At 44.7% G+C, this 20618-nt stretch overlaps 1 protein-coding gene across 1 annotated transcript in view; it reads left to right on the forward strand.

Annotated features, from left to right (window-relative positions):
• The window catches only part of PCOLCE2 (procollagen C-endopeptidase enhancer 2), a 106645-nt gene that overhangs the window by 65803 nt on the left and 20224 nt on the right, over positions 1-20618 (forward strand). Inside the window, exon 6 of the mRNA XM_063915989.1 lies at positions 12139-12293. Coding sequence (XP_063772059.1) covers positions 12139-12293 — 155 coding nt within the window. The remainder of the gene's footprint in view (positions 1-12138; positions 12294-20618) is intronic.

The following is a 20618-nucleotide window of genomic DNA, read 5'->3' on the forward strand; positions in this document are numbered from 1 at the left end:
GGGCTGGTCGGTTAACAGCCTGGCAGCTGTGTTTTGCACCAGCTGTAAGCGTTGCAATTCTTTTGCTGGGAGACCAAGGTAGAGGGCATTACAGTAGTCTAATCGAGATGATACAAATGCATGGATGACTTTTGACAGATCATCTGAGGGAATTAAGTGCTTGATTCTGGCTATGTTCCTCAGGTGAAAGAATGAGGATTTGATTGTGGCTGATATCTGATGTTTAAGTGTCAAGCCACCATCCAGGACAACGCCAGGATTCCGCACACGATCAGTGGTTTGTAATTCTGAATCCCAGAGTGTCCAGTTGGTTGACTATGCTGCAGTCTTGTCCTTTGATGTTGCGGTCCTATCATAAGGACCTCTGTTTTATCCGGGTTCAGTCGCAGCCAACTAGCACTCATCCACTCCTGGAGTTCAGCTAGACAGCCATTTAGGGTTGCTATTGGTTTATCAGTGCCCGGAGCAAAGGACAAGTACAGTTGTGTATCATCTGCTTAGCAGTGGTAGACTAGCACATGGTGCCTGATTATTTCACCCAGCGGGAGCATGTATGCTGCAAAAAGCATGGGGTATAGTATAGAACCTTGTGGGACACCACATTGCAATGGCACTGGTGGTGATGAGTATAATCTAGACGATACTCTCTGTGACCTGCCTGTGAAAAATGATTTGAACCAGCTTAGGACTGTGCCATCCAGTCCACAAAAATGTATCAGTCGCTCAATCAGAAGCCCATGGTCCACGGTATCAAATGCTGCAGAGAGATCCAGAAGGATTAATACTGAACAGTCACCTCTGTCAATGGTGATTGCACAAGCCTATGCGCAGGCTGATCTCCCAGCTCCTGCTGCTATCAAAGCCCATTTTACTCGGTCTGTTAGACCTTCTTGGGACGGCCCGCCGTGGCGCGTCCGCTGAACAATTGTGCAAGGCGGCTACGTGGTCCTCAGTGAACACGTTCATCAGATTCAATGCCTTTGATACTTCCGCCTCCCAGGATGCTTCCTTTGGACGCCGGGTTCTTGTGCCTGCTTCAGTGCGTTCCCTCCCATGAGGAACTACTTTAGGACATCCCCGATGTTATTCTCTGTGGAATACCAGTGTACCCCGCTGCAGAAAAGGAGATTTATGGTTGACTTACCATAGTTAAATCTCTTTCTGCGAGGTACACTGGATTCCACAGGGCGCCCACCCTGATGCACTTAGCTTCTTTGGGTTTGTATGGCATTAGCCGCTAGTCCCTTCTCCTGTCGTGAGAATGTGGTTCTATGTGACTAACATCTACCGTCTCTGCATTGGAGTGGTTAACGAAACTGAGCTCCTGTTATAGAGAAGGCGGTGCAATGCATCCTGGGAACAGTCAAAGCTTTAGCCTGTTGGTGCCTCGGATCAAGATCCAACTCTTCACCCCGATGTTATTCCCTGTGGAATACCAGTGTACCTCGCAGAAAGAGATTTAACTATGGTAAGTCTACCATAAATCTACTTTTTTACAAATACAGTCTTGTTATTAATAGCCACACTTCCGTATCATGTATGGTGATGCGGATGCACCTATCATAGAGGTGATGCTGAAAACCATAGATTTTTAAGAGAATTGGTATTTATAGAGAAGAGCAGACCAGCAGGGCATAGGACTGAGCCTTGTAGTTCCGCAGTTGATGGAGGAAGCAGAGTTGTGGGGATTTCAGTGAATCAAACAGTAAAGCAATGGTTTGCTGAAATAATTGTCAGATTTATTTTCTATAAATTTTTCTTAAATAGATGTAAGTACTGTGTGCATCAATAATGATAGAAAGATACCCATGGAGGTGATAATTAAGGCTGGCATGAATACAGGAGATGGCACTGACTGGTTCTTGTGTGGTTTCAGTTGGACAAGTAGTATTAGTGGATGGAGAGGACAGAAATGACTTCTTCAGTTGAGGGATCAAAGTAATAGATGGTGACAAATGGGAGAAGAAAAGGAAGTGCAGATATTGTTCCTCTGAGAAGAGGATGCCATTTCACATTGGAGCCTATCAATCTTATCTTTGCAGTAGGAGACTTGATATTGGGCTATGATGGTGGTCTGCAGGTTTCTTGTGAGCAGAGATAAGAGATTGGAAGCAATACTTCCTGGGACAGTTTTTGATGGCATCAAATTTCCTTTGTGTCCCTCAGCTGAAACACTGAGACTCCCAAGAAAGAGTAGCTGGACTCATAAAATCAAGGATCTGATTAAGATACAGGCATCTCAGAACAGGACAGTATAATGTACAATTCAGGGAGATGTAGAGAGTTGGAAATTAATAGAATCGGGTATGTGGAGTCTTGTTTAAACTTCGGTTTTTAGCTCCCACGTTGAGTACCCAGCGTTATTCCAATACTGCCCATGGTAAGCACACGACTAGCCTCCAGGTTGTACTTACCGTGGATTTCTGCTAGCACCCCCCTGAGGTGCAAACAGAAATCCGGATTGACTTACCACAGGCAGTAATTGCATAGCTCTGGGCACTTAACCCAGACGTTATTGCTTACTGCGCTATAGCCGCAGGGTCAATACGGGAGATAGTTGAATAGCTTTGGTTACTTAACCCTGCAATAAGTGACACAGGTAATCAAATCTGACCCATAGAGATTAAAGTTGGGAAGGAGCGTGTTCAGGTTATTGGGTGATGTCAGAGAAAAAAACGAGTGCTACAAAGAAGTCTGAATATGAACAAAGTCACGAGAAAAGTAAAGTCAGTTTGGAGGAAGTCAGAGAGTAACTTAGTGGCAGAAGTAAAATGTAAATGAATTATATGGTGTGTTAAATTTGCCCACGATGTTGGTGGGGTTCTCTGAGGATAAATAAAAATGTGGCCGAGCTAAGAAATATTCAAGGGATTATGGGGATGCAACATGCAGAGAAAAGTGATGGAAAATCCAGATAATGGGCCTGATTCTGGCACTTGTTGTGTTTTGGCACCCTCTAATAATTGGTACACAAAGCAAATACCTAGGCTCACATAATGGTAACGCCGGCCTGGCAGACACCTGCCACAGACACATGGCAAGCTTTGACATGCTAATCTAGTATAGAGCATATCATATTAAGTTTATCATCCTTTAGTACATCACCACATTAGTTACATCAGAACTCTATTCCTAGGGATGCTGAGAATAAGGAATACCAGAGTAGTGGTGTCAGAGGGTGTCTGTGTGTGTAGGCTATGGGAGGGTGCGCTACATCATGCCTACTTGCACAAGGCAGCAGAGACAGAGGTAGTAACAGTGTCCTCTATGATTATATTTTGTCTGTCTCGCAGTCTCCTCTGCTTCTGGACATATTTTCGTAACGGTTTCTATTGTTCCAGTTATCTGTTGCATTTTCTTTTCTCTTCCTGCTGTGCTTCCTATGCTTCATGAAGACTACTGACTCTTTCCTTTCCTGGCAGTCACTGGTCTCACAAGATCAGGTTAGGCTGAGCTACTTAGGCCATCAGCCCTGAGCTGATTAGAGCAACATCTGTCTTGTCTGAAGCTTCCATGCTGTTTCCCCATCCAGGAAGGGGTAAAAGGAGTCAGCAAAGGAGAGTGGGAAGTAATGATTACACAGTAGATCACGGTGTTATAGCATCATCACCAGCTCAATGATAAAGCATTCAGAGCCTGTCTGAGCTTTCTACGTGTATTTTTTTCTTATTATTATTAATGCTCCATAATTTCCCAGCCAGCTGTGAGCTGCAGAATCACACATGTTACAGTGTCACATTCTGGGAATCAGAGAATGTGAGTCTGCAGCTTACAGGACAGGAGAATGAGACTTTAATGAGAGACGTGTGAATCTGCTGGAAGAGTTCTGGTGGCTGCAGCTGCCTGTGTAACTGAAACTGAAATAATATTAGATAGAAGCAGGGTAGTGCTGCTCCTCCCCGAGACCCTCTCCTAGCAACATTCCTGACTATTCTCATTTTAAAACAAAGTTTACTCCTACTGTTTATCTTTGTCCAAGCACTCAAACAATGTCTACCATGTTCCATGATTCTTCTAGCTAGACAGCATGCTGTTCCATTGAAGCCTATAATTAATACTAGTCAACTGCGTTGCTCGAAGTCAAGCAAAAATACAATTATTGTTCGTTCATCTAAAGTTTACTGTATCCTAACAGTTTACTGTATCCCGAAATGCAGAGCTTAAAGTGGTCCTGGAGAGGTGGTGGAACTCATTTACCCCACCACCTAATTCCCCCCCCCCCCCCCCCATATCCTCACATTAAGCGGAACCAGGGCCAGTGCTAGTGTTTTCAGCACCCCATTGCAACTTTAAATAATTTCCCTACTTACGATACATTATAAAGGGACATTGATCTCACAAAAAAGCAGCGAGGTCACATAATAGTACCCCCAATTCAAATTACTTGTCTTCAAGTTGCACAGAGCCTGCTCCTCGTTATGCCTCCTCTTCACTTAATCAGTAGTGACAGCATGACACCACATATGCGTGCCGGAAAAGGAAGCCACCTGAGGAGGGGATGAATGCAGTCCAACACAGACTGCGTGTGTGAGTACCAGGAGGGGTGGGCTGTAGATGGAGGAGGACCACGGAGCCACTAGCATCATCTATTGATATAGGTGATGGGGCAGATTCTTCTGTTGGAATTACTGTGCAGGGTAATGTAGGTGGTGGCAGGGCCGTAACCAGGGGGGGGGGGCTAAGGGGGCATGTGCCCCGGGTGCAGGATTTGAGGGGGCACCAAGGAGTTACAGAGGAGCAGGGGTTTTTTTTTCCGGCAGTGCTGTGCTGTTCCTTTGAGACAGCAGACAGCTCCCAGGACAATGTTTCTGACCCTCCTGTCTGCCCGCAGCTGGCTCAGGCGCTGTACAGGTGAGATCCAGTACCTGGGATCTCTGCTATTCCGGCTACTGTCTTAAACTCTCTTCTTTGCCATGCAGTGCTGCGACTAGCGTGCGGTGCACTGTACAAGCTATAAAAGCGTACTGTGCTCCCAGTTAGCAGTATCAACCTCCACTTTGCCTCCCAGATGGGGGGATTTGGTGTAGCTTATAGGGTATGTAGTGTAGTAATGTATTGCAATATATAGGGGCACGTAGTGCACTGATGTGGTGTAGCATATAAGAGGGATGTAGTGTTGTGATGTAGTGTAGCATATGGGGTATGTAGTGTAGTAATGTAGTGCAGTATATAGGGGCATGTAGTGCACTGATGTGGTGTAGCATATAAGGGGATGTAGTGTAGTGATGTAGTGTAGCATATAGGGTATGTAGTGCAGTGCATAGGGGCATGTAGTGTAGTGATGTAGTTCAGCATGTAGGGGATGTAGTATATTGATGTAGTGCAGTGGATAGGGGATAGGGGAATGTAGTGCAGTGATGAAGTGTTATGATATAGTGCAATGTATGGGGACACACAAAGGAGCATGTAGTTGAACACGCTGGTGGGGCATGTGACACTTAGGGTATTTGAGGCACATAGGGGAATATTGTCCAATAGTACCCTCTTTTTTCGCATTTTTTTGATAATATGATTATTTTAGTCTGACAGAGTTTGTTTGTTTTTTTGGGAGGAGGCGCCAATTTTCTGCCTTGCCCCAGGTGACTAAAATCCTAGTTTCGGCCCTGGGTGGTGGAACTAGTTCCCCCTACCATTACAGGTGGTGGAACTCAGTTCCACCTCGTTCCCCCTCACTTTAACCCCTGCCGAAATGTAACTGTAATCTAAAATTTTACTGTATCCCTGATAGTTTACTGTATCCTGACAGTTTACTGCATGCCAAAATGTAACAACAGTATATTCCGAAATTTTACTGTATCCCAAAATTTAGCTGCATTCTGAATGTTACTGTATTCTTAAAGTTAACTGTATACAGAAAGTGTAAACTTTCGGGGTACATTAGTTAGAAAGAATTCATTATATCAACTGAATTGAAGTCAGAAAAAAATTGGAAAGGGCTTCGCTGCAATTAACATCCCAAAGGAAAAAAGCTTACGCCCTCCACACATTGCTTATTCTATGGGAAAAACTGCAGGAGTTTGACGCGTTTTTCTTCAACAACCTGACCACTTAACAACATTCTGCGACCTTATTTTACCTCTACATCACACGTCCAATCGAATGACACCTGAACCATCAAAATTGGTATTGTCATTGCAGAGTAGTTGCTCTCACAAAAAATTACTTAGCCATTTTAATATATAGATTTCTTATTAGTCCGGCACAGCTAATCAAAAAGTGTATTACCCACTTATTTTATTAAGTGCAAGTATGTTAAGAAATGAGGTTCTTTTTGTAGGAAGACATGCCTAGCTAGTTTACTATACAGGTATAGACTAATAACATGCAAATAAAAATATATAGTACTGGTATTAAAACAGTAATATATTCCTTCTCTAAAACATAGAGAAATCTGCTTTCCACATTACTTATATTACACACACATTACATCCATTGATGTGGGACAAGAACGACTGGGTGCGGCCCATTTAGCTTAAGTTTCTATTCCAAAATAACACATATTCCAGGAAATAAGAACCAAGGCATATGTCGTGGCCAATAAAATACAGACCTTGGCATCTGTGGATCTAAGTTTGCTTGCACTGATTATACTTCCAGGGTCTTTAAAGACTACTGTACTGCATATCTGTATATCCACTTTAGAAAAACATATCTGTAAAAACACTAGAACCTTCAAGTAATGTACACAAAATAATAGCTGACATCTACCTGCTGCTTTCTCTTTGTTATTAACAAATTGTTCCTGCAGGAAACCATTGAAATAGTAAATGAATGGTACACGCCTTGTTCTCAGCCCCGCCATGTCACTGACCATTGGCCGACTGCTTTGAAGGCACAGCAAGAGATTTCACAAACTTCCCCATGGTCTCTATTGGGGTTGGAATTGAAATGCCGGCTAACGGGATGCCAGCAGTCAGAATACCAACTGCGGCCTCCCGATGAACAGAATCCCGACAGGGAAAGGTAAGTATACTTACCCTCCCCCAATGGCCCCCTAGGCCTCCCTCCCTTCACAGTCTTAACCTAGACCCCCCTCCTCCCCGCACCCCAACCCTAACCCTTCCGATGGTGCCTAAAACGAACCCACCCTCCCCACAGCCTAAACCTAACCTTCCCTCTCCCTGCAGCCTAACCCTCCCAGGGTGTGCCTGTACCTAACCCACCCTCCCTGCAGCCTAACCCTAACCACCTCTCCCCCCCCCCTTCCTGTTCTGCAGCCTCACCCTCCCCTAGCAGTCTACATCTAACACACACCCCCACCACCTGTGCAGCAGGCCGGCATTGTATCGATTGGGATCCCATCAGGTGTCGTGAGGTTGTAAGTTGTGTTGCCCATGGATCTGCTCATTGTAATGTGGTATAAAATGAACAGGAGGGCACTATCATGTTACATAATATGAACTGAGGACCCCATATGTCATAATGTGATTTGGGGGTACTGTGTAGCATAATGTTTACTGACAGCCCTACAATGTGACATAACTTGAACTAGGATTCTACTATAGAACATAATACATAGAATTTGATGGCAGATAAGAACCACTTGGCCCATCTAGTCTGCCCTAAGCACCTGTACATGCGCAGACTTACACACTAGGGTTAATTCTTGTCAGGAGCCAATTAACCTACCAGTATACTGGTAGGTGCATAACATTAACTAAGTGGGATGAAACCAGAATGCCCGGAGGAAACCCATGCAAGCATGGGGAGAATATACAAACTCCACACAGTTAGGTATATGGTGAGAATCGATTCCATGACCTCAGTGCTATAAGGCAGTAATGCTAACCATTACACCGTCCGTACTGCCCTAACAATGGTTCATAAAATAAACTTAACTTAAAATAACATTAAATAGGGCACTACTATGGTTCAGAGAATGAATTATGGTGCTATGATGGGGCATAAAATTAACAACTGCTGCAGAGAGGTGTCTCTTTAAAATCATTGGGACAGGGGCCCCTTCAAAATGTTGCTATGGGGCCCACAAAGTTCTGACTACGGGGCCGATTCAGAGGTGATTGTACATGTTCTAAAAAAAGCACCTCTACGATCAATTACTCTGACATGCGGTGGGACACCCAGCACAAGTCGGCCCCTATGTCCTTGCATGTAACTGAGTCTCTTTAATCAATGGATATTATTTGTAAACAGTGAAAGAAGAAAAGCTATTATATACACCTAGGCAACGTACATTTCAAACTAAGGCGCATATCTAGCAATGAGTGGTATTCTTGATATCACTAGTTACTAATCATAAATGGTGCTCCAACAAATCAGCTCCTAGCAGGCTATTTATCAAACATCTCTTGCCAGGTCAGCAGCCCTGATAATAGACTGTCCTGGCAAAGATCTTGGCAGTGAAGTAGTATGTATTGCTATCAATTCACTAGCTATTATCAGACTGCACATGGGCAGCTATAAGTCCACACATGCGCAGGGTAATATTTACAATATTTAGAAAATGTCTGCTTTTGAGGAAGCCAACTACCGGAGTGGGATGGGAAGAGCCTTCTCCTGCGAGATTTCTGCCATAGACACAAATTGTCTACACATTTTATTTAGCCAATGGGGACAAGCTTAATAGGAGCAGTCCATATTGAGAATAATAACGGGGACTGCAGTCTTTAATGGTATTTACCCTAATGCAAGAGATACCTCTTTAATCCTCTACATTATGCTTTTGTGTTATATCTGAATATAAATCATATAACAGTTTTCGGTATGTGGGTTTAGCTAGCATTGTTAGTTAATAATATATAGCATTTCATTCCTGTCACGCAGTATTATAATTTCAGAAGGGGAAAGACTTTGCAAATATGTGTGTAATTTGGCTAATCATGATACTGTATTGATGCATAAAACATTGGGGGTCATTCCGAGTTGTTCGCTCGCTAGCAGATTTTAGCAGCATTGCACACGCTAAGCCGCCGCCCTCTGGGAGTGTATCTTAGCATAGCAGAATAGCGAACGAAAGATTAGTAGAATTGCGAATAGAAATTTTTTAGCAGTTTCTGAGTAGCTCCAGACCTACTCACAGATTGCGATCAGCTCATTCCGTTTCGTTTCTGGTTTGACGTCACACACACGCCCAGCGTTCGGCCAGCCACTCCCCCGTTTCTCCAGCCACTCCCGCGTTTTTCCCTGACACGCCTGTGTTTTTCCGCACACTCCCAGAAAACGGCCAGTTTCCGCCCAGAAACACCCACTTCCTGTCAATCACACTCCAACACTTCAACAATGAAAAATCTTCGTTCAGATGTGAGTAAATCTACTAAGTTTTGTGCTAAAATACTAACCACATGCGCACTGCGTACCATGCGCATTTTTGCCTTAAAGGCTCCGTTGCGAAAATCGGCAATGAGCGAACAACTCGGAATGACCCCCATTGGCATATATATGACCTGGCATCCACCTTCCACAATTCCAGAATAAGGTGGTAACGCAAACACCACTTAATATCCAGATCTTTCAGTGCTCTATTAATTATTTGTAGCACAGTTTAAAATATAGCACATACTTTCATATTCTTTGCGATATTAGTATTCACCCGTTACATTTTTGCACCCTATTTTGTTACATCATGGAAATGAAATTCATTTATCTGTAATTCTTATCACTGATTAACACAATGTTGATTGTTGGATTGCCTTTTCTTAATACTATAAGTAAAAAAAATACAGGCAATATTTGATTATAGAAGTGTTCACCTCTTTGGTTCCAAAGGTCAAATCATTTATTGATTGGAATCCACTTGAGTAAAGTGTTTCGTTTAATTTAGAATAAATCTGTGATCAGTCCCACAGTTTCCAAACAACAGTTTCACCGTGATGAACATTTAAAGCAAACGCAGGCTTAGGTTTTTAGAAAAGTAATAATGAGGGAAGGGACATATGAAAATTCCATAGACTTGTGATATCCCCTATGAAGGTCATTGTATATCACTGGAGAGAATACGGTATCAATTTGAAATTTGTCTAGATTGGTCTGTCTTCCAGGACTGAGCATTTATGCTAGTAGGGCACTTGTTTGGGAAGCCACCATTAGGACTGATGCACTGCTGGCATAGCTACATTCTAAATTTATATTTCAAATTCAGAAAACATTTTCTGTTACCTGACATTACATAGTATTAGTGTTAATCAGTGGTAAAATCCCAGAATAAATATAATTGAGTAGCCTCCAGCATTGGCAGTATAAGCCAGGGGCAGATTGGCCATAGGGCTCGTAGGGAAGATTCCCGGTGGGCATGAGGGGCCTGTTGTGTTTCTTGACATGCGAGGGATGGTGCTGCCACCATAGTTACTCTGGTGTTGCCCATGTGAGGCCACGTCTACAATTTTTTCCAGGGCCACATTTAGTTCCCAATCTGCTCCTATCCGACTTTGAAACACAATGGAATATGATAGCGCTATATAAATGTTAATAAATAAATGAATATATAGATGTTATAGCAAAGAATGATAAAACATCTTGGTGTCACTGGGCCTTTAAGATAGCAGTGGAAATTTGAAACAAATTGTAATACCACAAGCTATATTATAAAAAAAAAAAATCCCTGTGTGGGCCATTTTGTTTTATTGCTTTCTGTGGAGGCCAATGTGTGTATTTTTTCTTTGGAGGCCATTGTGTTCTATTTTTTTCTTGTGCAATGTTTTTCATCTGTGCTTGCATTTGAGTTGCACCAAGCATGCATGCACCTGCATCCGATTCTGAACCAGAACCTATGAGAAGGAATCCCGCCCCTCAACAGACCCCACCCCTTCAACAGACCTCGCCACCTTTAAGGCTGTTTCCAGGAATTTCCCATACATTTTAAATGATGAGGAATGACCACCCCTGGTATAAGCCCAGTGACATCGGGGGGTTAATGCTGGCAGAGGTGGTCACACCCATTCCTCATCACTTAAAACCAGTGGTGCAAGTAGGTACATTGTCTTTCTGGAAATATATGTGCTTGGCATGTGCCAAAGGCACGACATGCTCACCATTTCTCGTCAGTCAGGGGGCATGCCCAGTGCCCCGGGAGCTGCTGTGCTGCCCCCTGTCGCTCAGGGGCTAATGGTGCTGGAAGTTAGGTGGTAGAGGATACTGTATACTGGCTACTAATTTCTTAATGTTATGCCATGCCAGCCCGTACCACCTTACTTGCACCACTGTTTACAATGCTTATTCCAGGCAGCTGAACTACCGTATAAGTTACAGGAACATGAGTGTACCTAACAAACTAGAGGATGCACATAGGATTTTTCTTTATCATGCAGATGAATTTAACTAAATGCAAAGAACAGTGATTACCTTTCTTAGGCTATGAGTATGTATTTGGTAACTCTTTTTCTGGTTTTGTGCCTTTCTGTATGTCCCAAACATATTTAAGAGATTTTACATAATAACACATTCCTGAGTTCTGACAGCACTGAAACTGAAGTTCTGTAACCTGAATTTAGTAGACAGAAATGGTTGTTGTTCTCAGTAATAATATTATACATAAAGACATGATCACTAAGTGCCTCCTCCTACAGTCACTGTAAGGAGCACTGCTGGACAATATAATTAGAAAAAGAATAACAGGAGAATTGTGCAGAATATTTAATTCTTATCCAAGCTCCCAAATTTATAGTCTGTACATACAGGATATTAGATATATTAATTTCTAGGGATATTATATAGATAATGGCGGCTCTAAGGATGGCTTGCAATAAACACTCGGACCCTAGAGATTACATCAATGTTTCAGAGCTGTTGTGATGCCATTTGGTCAAGAAAGGGCATCAGTATCAATACAGCTCTGAAACATTTATGTAATCTCTGGGGGTATGAGTCTTTATTGCGAGTCGTTCTGAGTGCCGCCATTTTGGATACATTTATGATCCTCTCCCACCCAGGAGAGGAAATTTGGAAGGCGCCAATTGCAGATTCCTGTTATTGTCAAAGGAGTGCCCGCTTCTATGATTTATTTACACACACACACACACACACACACACACACACATTTATTTTATAATTGAGATTCTAAAATCAATGAAGTCCATTTGTGAATGATATGCACTACTGTATGCACTGCGAAATTTAATGTTTTATTCATTTAACAACATTCTTTATTCTGGTGTATAAATATTTTTTATGTCCTCTTTTCAGGCCCATTGTATCTGAGAAAAATGAACTCCTCATACAGTTCTTGTCTGACCTAAGTTTGACTGCTGATGGTTTTATTGGCCATTACAAATTCAGGCCTAAAAAGTTACCGACAACCACATCCTCTCCAATTACAACAGCCTCCCCTACAACTGCAAGTAGGTCTTCCTGTTTAAGAATAATTACAGTACTTGAAAGCGTTACTGGTCATTATCCTGTAAAATATTATTGCACGCTAATGTTTCTTCTAGAAACCTTCTACCTGGATTAGACAAATTCCTTTAGTAATAGCTGAGATGTTAATCTCCAAATAGAAAAATCTACTAATGAGAGATACAAAAATGGCATTTTAATGGAACCGTTCTGATGTTTTTAACAAAACAAGTCTTTTGAAGTCTGAGAATTCTTATTTCAACAACAATAAAGCTCTCAGAAATGACGGTGGTCTGGGGCAAGTCTGTAATACAGCAGATACCACTTTAAAAACGTTAATAAACAAAAGGAGAAAAAAAGCTACATTACATCTTTCAGGATTTAACTGAATGTACACTGTAAAAAATATTATAAGACTCGGAATTCTACTGTAAAGAAGGCTATAATAAGACCGATATTGCAGACACAGGCCCGATCCTGTCATATTTTTAAAACAAATAATTGAAAAAACAAAACTAACCAGGTTTTGCTTAAATATATTTGCAATATTTGCTGGAATCACGCCAGTGTCCATGGTCAAACTGGCCCACAGTGATACAGGGGAAACCCTCTGTGGGACCCGCTGCCTGAGGACCCCCTCATCTAGGGATCAGGTTCCAAACTGTGCATTTGAATTTTCTCTAACGTCCTAGTGGATGCTGGGGACTCCGTCAGGACCATGGGGAATAGCGGGCTCCGCAGGAGACAGGGCACATCTAAAAAGCTTTTTAGGTCACATGGTGTGTACTGGCTCCTCCCCCCATGACCCTCCTCCAAGCCTCAGTTAGGTTTTTGTGCCCGTCCGAGAAGGGTGCAAACTGGATGGCTCTCTTAAGGAGCTGTTTAGTAAAGTTTTTTTTTAGGTTTCTAATCAGTGATTCCTGCTGGCGACAGGATCACTGCAACGAGGGACTTAGGGGAGAGATCTCCAACTCACCTGCGTGCAGGATGGATTGGGATCTTAGGCTACTGGACACTGAGCTCCAGAGGGAGTCGGAACACAGGTCAGCCTGGGGTTCGTCCCGGAGCCGCGCCGCCGATCCCCCTTACAGACGCTGAAGAAAGACGGCGGAACGGAGGTCCGGAAACAGGCGGCAGAAGACTTCACAGTCTTCAGAGAGGTAGCGCACAGCACTGCAGCTGTGCGCCATTGTTGCTACACGGCTCACTGACACGGTCACGGAGGGTGCAGGGCGCTGCTGGGGGCGCCCTGGGCAGCAATATAAATACCTATTTGGCAAATAAATACATCACATATAGCCATTAAGGCTATATGTATGTATTTAACCCAGGCCAGTTTTCCTAATAACCGGGAGAAAAGCCCGCCGTGAAAGGGGCGGAGCTTATTCTCCTCAGCACTCAGCGCCATTTTCCTGACCAGCTCCGCTGGTGAGGAAGGCTCCCACTCTCCCCTGCACTACAGAAACAGGGTTAAAGAGAAGGGGGGCATAAATTGGCGATATAATTATATATTAAGAGCCCATATATAGAAACAACACCTTCTAGGGTTGTTATATACATTATGGCGCTTTTGGTGTGTGCTGGCAAACTCTCCCTCTGTCTCCCCAAAGGGCTAGTGGGTCCTGTCCTCTATCAGAGCATTCCCTGTATGTGTGTGCTGTAGGTCGGTACGTGTGTGTCGACATGTATGAGGAAAATGTTGGTGAGGAGACGGAGAAAATTGCCTGTAATGGTGATGTCACTCTCTAGGGAGTCGACACCAGAAGATGGCTTACTTATGGAATTACGTGATAATGTCAACACGCTGCAAGCCGGTTGACGACATGAGACAGCCGGCGGACAAATTAGTATCGGTCCAGGCGTCTCAGACACCGTCAGGGGCTTGTAAAAACGCCCATTTACCTCAGTCGGTCGACAGACACTGACACGGACACTGACCCCAGTGTCGACGGTGAAGAAACAAACGTATTTTTCCTTTAGGGCCACAAGTTACATGTTAAGGGCAATGAAAGAGGTGTTACGTATTTCTGATACCACAAGTACCACAAATAAGGGTATTTTGTAGGGTGGGAATAAACTACTTGTAGTTTTGCCTAAATCAGATAAATTAAATGAAGTGTGTGATGATACGTGGGGTTCCTCCGACAGAAAGTTATGGGCGGTATACCCTTTTTCCCGCCAGTAGTAAGGGCGAGTTGGAAAACACACCTTAGGGTGGACAAGGCGCTCACACGCTTATAAAAAACATGGCGTTACCGTTTCCAGATACGGCCGCCCTCAAGGAGCCAGCTGATAGGAAGCTGGAAAATATCATAACAGTATATACACACATACTGGTGTTATACTACGACCAGCAATCGCCTCAGCCTGGATGTGCAGCGCTGAGGGGGCTTGGTCGGATTTCCTGACTGAAAATTTTGATACCCTTGACAGGGACAGGATTTTATTGTCTATAGAGCATTTTAAGGATGCATTTCTATATATGTGTGATGCGCAGAGGCATATTTGCATTCTGGCATCAAGAGTAAATGTGATGTACATATCTGCCAGACGAAGACACGACAGTGGTCAGGTGAGGCAGATTCCTGACGGCATATGGAAGTATTGCCGTATAAAGGGGCGGTCCATTGGACCTGGTGGCCATGGCAACAGCTGAAAAATCCACCTTTTGTTACCCCGAGTCACATATTGGCAGAAAAGGACACAGTCTTTTCAGTCTCAGTCCTTTCGTCCCCATACGGGCAGGCGGGCGAAGGCCAGTCATATCTGCCCAGGGGGAGAGGAAAGGGAAGAAGACTGCAGCAAGCAGCTCATTCCCAGGAACAGAAGCTCCTCACGGCTTCTGCCAAGTCCGCAGCATAACGCTGGGGCCGTACAAGCGGACTCAGGTGCGGTAGGGGGTCATCTCAAGAGTTTCAGCAACACTCGCAAGGGAACTCCGGGATCCTACATGTAATATCCCAGGTGTACATTGGAAATTCGAGACGTCTCCCCCTCACACAATTCACAGGCTGTATTCCCAGCAGGTGATAATCAAAGTACCCTTCTTACAACAAGGAAGGGGGTAGTATTCCACACTATATTGTGGTACTGAAGCCAACCGGCTCGGTGAGATCTGAAATATTTGAACACTTACATACAAGCGTTCAAATCAAGATGGAGTCACTCGAAGCAGTGATAGCGAACCAGGAAGAAGGGGACGATATGATGTCACTGGATATCAGGGACGTTTACCTACAGGTCCAAATTTGCCCTTCTCACCAAGGGTACTTCAGGTTCCTGGTACAGAACTGTCACTATCAGTTCAGACGCTGCCGTTTGGATTGTCCACGGCGCCCCGGGTCTTTACCAAGGTAATGGCCGGAATGAGGATTTTTCTTAAAAGAAACATGGACGCTTTCCTGATAAGGGCAAGGTCCAGAGAACAGTTGGAGGTCGGAGTAGCACTATCTTAAGTAGTTCTACGACAGCACGAGTGGATTCTAAATATTCCAAAATCGCAGCTTTTTCCGACGACACGTCTACTGTTCCTAGGGAAGATTCTGGACACAGTCCAGAAAAACGTGTTTCTCCCAGTGGAGAAAACCAGGGAGTTATCCGAGCTAATCGGGATCCTCCTAAAACCAGGAAAAGTGTCAGTGCATCATTGCACAAGAGTCCTGGTAAAAATGGTGGCTTATTACGAAGCAATTCCATTCGGCAGATTTCCCGCAAGAACTCTTCAGTGGGATCTGCTGGACAAATGGTCCGGATCGCATCCTCAGATGCATCAGCGGATAACCCTATATCCAAGGAAAAGGGTGTCTCTCCTGTGGTGATTACAGAGTGCTCATCTTCTAGAGGGCCGCAGATTCGGCATTCAGGATTGGATGCCGGTGACCACGGAGGCCAGCCTGAGAGGCTGGGGAACAGTCACACAGGGAAAAAATTTCCAGGGAAGTGTGATTAAGTCTGGAGAATTCTCTCCGCATAAATAAGCTTAGAGCAAATTTATAATGCTCTAAACTTAGCTAGACCTCTGCTTCAAGGTCAGCCGGTATTGATCCAGTGGGATAACATCACGGCAGTCGCCCACGTAAACAGAAGGGCGGCACAAGAAGCAGGAGGGCAGTGAAAACTGCAAGGATTTTTCGCTAGGCGGAAAATCATGTGATAGCACTGTCAGCAGTGTTCTTTCCGGGAGTGGACGACTGGGAAGCAGACTTCCTTAGCAGGCATGACCTCCACCCGGGAGAGTGGAAACTTCATAGGGAAGTTTTTCAACATGATTGTGGACCGTTGGCAAAGACCAAAGGTGGACATGATGGCGTCCCGCCCGAACAAAAAACGGGACAGGTATTCCGCCAGGTCATGAGACCTTCAGGCGATAGCTGTGGATGTTCTGGTAACACCGTGGGTGTACCAGTCTGTGTATGTGTTCCCTCCTCTGTTTCTCATAACCAGGGTATTGAGAATTATAAGACATAGAGGAGTATGAACTATACTAGTGGCTCCGGATGGGCCAAGAGGGACTTGGTACCCGGAACTTCAAGAAATGCTCACAGAGGACTAAGGGCCTTGGGAGCTAAGAAGGGACTTGATTCAGCAAGTACCATGTCTATTCCAAGACTTACCGCAGCTGCGTTTGACGGCATGGCGGTTGAATGCCGGATCCTGAGGGGAAAAGGCATTCCATAAGAGGTCATACCTACCTTGGTCAAAGCCAGGAAGGAGGTGACCGCACAACGTCATCACCACATGTGGTGAAAATATGTTGCGTGGGTGAGGCCAGGAAGGCTCCACGACGAAAATTCAACTAGGTCGATTTCTACACTTCCTGAAAACAGGAGTGTTTTGGACCTCAAATTGGGGTTCATTAACATTTAAATTTCGGCCCTGTAGATTTTCTTCCAGAAAGAATTGACTTCAGTTCCTGAAGTCCAGATTGTAAAGGATGTATTGCATATACAGCTTTTTTGTGCCCCTAGGGGCACCGTGAGATCTCAACATAGTGTTGGGATTTCTTAAAATCATATTGGTTTGAACCGCTCAAATCTGTGGATTTGAAATATCTCACATGGAAAGTGACCATGCTATTGACAAATATCTCACATGGGAAGTGACCATGTTGTTAGCCCTGGCCTCGGCCAGGCGATTGTCAGAATGGGCGGCTTTGTCTTACAAAAGCCCATATTAAAATTTTCCATTTGAACAGGACAGAACTGGGACTCGTCTCCAGTTTCTTCATAAAGGGGTGTCAGCGTTTTCACCTGAAACAACCTCTTGTGGTGCCTGCGGCTACTAGGGACTTGGAGGACTCCAAGTTACTAGACGTGGTCAGGGCCCTAAAAATATATATATATATATATATAGTTAGGACGGCTGGAGTCAGAAAGTCTGACTTGCTGTTTATACTGTATACACCCAACAAGCTGGGTGCTCATGCTTCTAAGCAGTCTATTGCACGCTGGATTTGTAGTACAATTCAGCTTGCACATTCTGTGGCAGGCCTGCCACAGACGAAATATGTAGATGCCCATTCCACAAGGAAGGTGGGCTCATCCTGGGCGGCTGCCCGAGGAGTCTCGGCATTACAACTTTGCCGAGCAGTTACGTGGTCAGGGGAGAACACGTTTGTAAAATTTTACAAATTTTGATACTCTGGCTAAGGAGGACCTGGAGTTCTCTCATTCGGTGCTGCAGAGTCATCCGCACTCTCCCGCCCGTTTGGGAGCTTTGGTATAATCCCCATGGTCCTGACGGAGTCCCCAGCATCCACTAGGACGTTAGAGAAAATAAGAATTTACTTACCGATAATTCTATTTCTCGTAGTCCGTAGTGGATGCTGGGCGCCCATCCCAAGTGCGGATTGTCTGCAATGCTTGTACATAGTTATTGTTACAAAAATCGGGTTATTACTATTGTTGTGAGCCATCTTTTCGGAGGCTACTTCGTTTTGTTATCATACTGTTAACTGGGTTCAGATCACAAGTTGTACGGTGTGATTGGTGTGGCTGGTATGAGTCTTACCCGGGATTCAAGATCCTTCCTTATTGTGTACGCTCGTCCGGGCACAGTACCTAACTGAGGCTTGGAGGAGGGTCATGGGGGGAGGAGCCAGTACACACCATGTGACCTAAAAAGCTTTTTGGATGTGCCCTGTCTCCTGCGGAGCCCGCTATTCCCCATGGTCCTGACGGAGTCCCCAGCATCCACTACGGACTACGAGAAATAGAATTATCGGTAAGTAAATTCTTATTATACATCGTACATACAGTATGTTACATAATGCTACACAGGGATATGGTGTATTTTCTAGAGTGCATTAATCTGGTAAATTATCATGCATGGAATATATTTCTGAAGAAGCCCAGACCATACACTCTTTCTCTAACGTCCTAGTGGATGCTGGGGACTCCGTCAGGACCATGGGGAATAGCGGGCTCCGCAGGAGACAGGGCACATCTAAAAAGCTTTTTAGGTCACATGGTGTGTACTGGCTCCTCCCCCTATGACCCTCCTCCAAGCCTCAGTTAGGTTTTTGTGCCCGTCCGAGAAGGGTGCAAACTGGATGGCTCTCTTAAGGAGCTGTTTAGTAAAGTTTTTTTTTAGGTTTCTAATCAGTGATTCCTGCTGGCGACAGGATCACTGCAACGAGGGACTTAGGGGAGAGACTTGCAACTCACCTGCGTGCAGGAGGATTGAAGTTTTAGGCTACTGGACACTGAGCTCCAGAGGGAGTCGGAACACAGGTCAGCCTGGGGTTCGTCCCGGAGCCGCGCCGCCGATCCCCCTTACAGACGCTGAAGAAAGACGGCGGAACGGAGGTCCGGAAACAGGCGGCAGAAGACTTCACAGTCTTCAGAGAGGTAGCGCACAGCACTGCAGCTGTGCGCCATTGTTGCTACACGGCTCACTGACACGGTCACGGAGGGTGCAGGGCGCTGCTGGGGGCGCCCTGGGCAGCAATATAAATACCTATTTGGCAAATAAATACATCACATATAGCCATTAAGGCTATATGTATGTATTTAACCCAGGCCAGTTTTCCTAATAACCGGGAGAAAAGCCCGCCGTGAAAGGGGCGGAGCTTATTCTCCTCAGCACTCAGCGCCATTTGCCTGACCAGCTCCGCTGGTGAGGAAGGCTCCCACTCTCCCCTGCACTACAGAAACAGGGTTAAAGAGAAGGGGGGCATAAATTGGCGATATAATTATATATTAAGAGCCCATATATAGAAACAACACCTTCTAGGGTTGTTATATACATTATGGCGCTTTTGGTGTGTGCTGGCAAACTCTCCCTCTGTCTCCCCAAAGGGCTAGTGGGTCCTGTCCTCTATCAGAGCATTCCCTGTATGTGTGTGCTGTAGGTCGGTACGTGTGTGTCGACATGTATGAGGAAAATGTTGGTGAGGAGACGGAGAAAATTGCCTGTAATGGTGATGTCACTCTCTAGGGAGTCGACACCAGAATGGATGGCTTACTTATGGAATTACGTGATAATGTCAACACGCTGCAAGCCGGTTGACGACATGAGACAGCCGGCGGACAAATTAGTATCGGTCCAGGCGTCTCAGACACCGTCAGGGGCTTGTAAAAACGCCCATTTACCTCAGTCGGTCGACAGACACTGACACGGACACTGACCCCAGTGTCGACGGTGAAGAAACAAACGTATTTTTCCTTTAGGGCCACAAGTTACATGTTAAGGGCAATGAAGGAGGTGTTACGTATTTCTGATACCACAAGTACCACAAATAAGGGTATTTTGTAGGGTGGGAATAAACTACTTGTAGTTTTGCCTGAATCAGATAAATTAAATGAAGTGTGTGATGATACGTGGGGTTCCTCCGACAGAAAGTTATGGGCGGTATACCCTTTTTCCCGCCAGTAGTAAGGGCGAGTTGGAAAACACACCTTAGGGTGGACAAGGCGCTCACACGCATATAAAAAACATGGCGTTACCGTTTCCAGATACGGCCGCCCTCAAGGAGCCAGCTGATAGGAAGCTGAAAAATATCATAACAGTATACACACATACTGGTGTTATACTACGACCAGCAATCGCCTCAGCCTGGATGTGCAGCGCTGAGGGGGCTTGGTCGGATTTCCTGACTGAAAATTTTGATACCCTTGACAGGGACAGGATTTTATTGTCTATAGAGCATTTTAGGGATGCATTTCTATATATGTGTGATGCGCAGAGGCATATTTGCATTCTGGCATCAAAGAGTAAATGTGATGTACATATCTGCCAGACGAAGACACGACAGTGGTCAGGTGAGGCAGATTCCAGACGGCATATGGAAGTATTGCCGTATAAAGGGGCGGTCCATTGGACCTGGTGGC

Source organism: Pseudophryne corroboree, chromosome 4 (genome assembly GCF_028390025.1).
Source record: "Pseudophryne corroboree isolate aPseCor3 chromosome 4, aPseCor3.hap2, whole genome shotgun sequence".
Taxonomy (NCBI): Eukaryota; Metazoa; Chordata; class Amphibia; order Anura; family Myobatrachidae; genus Pseudophryne; species Pseudophryne corroboree.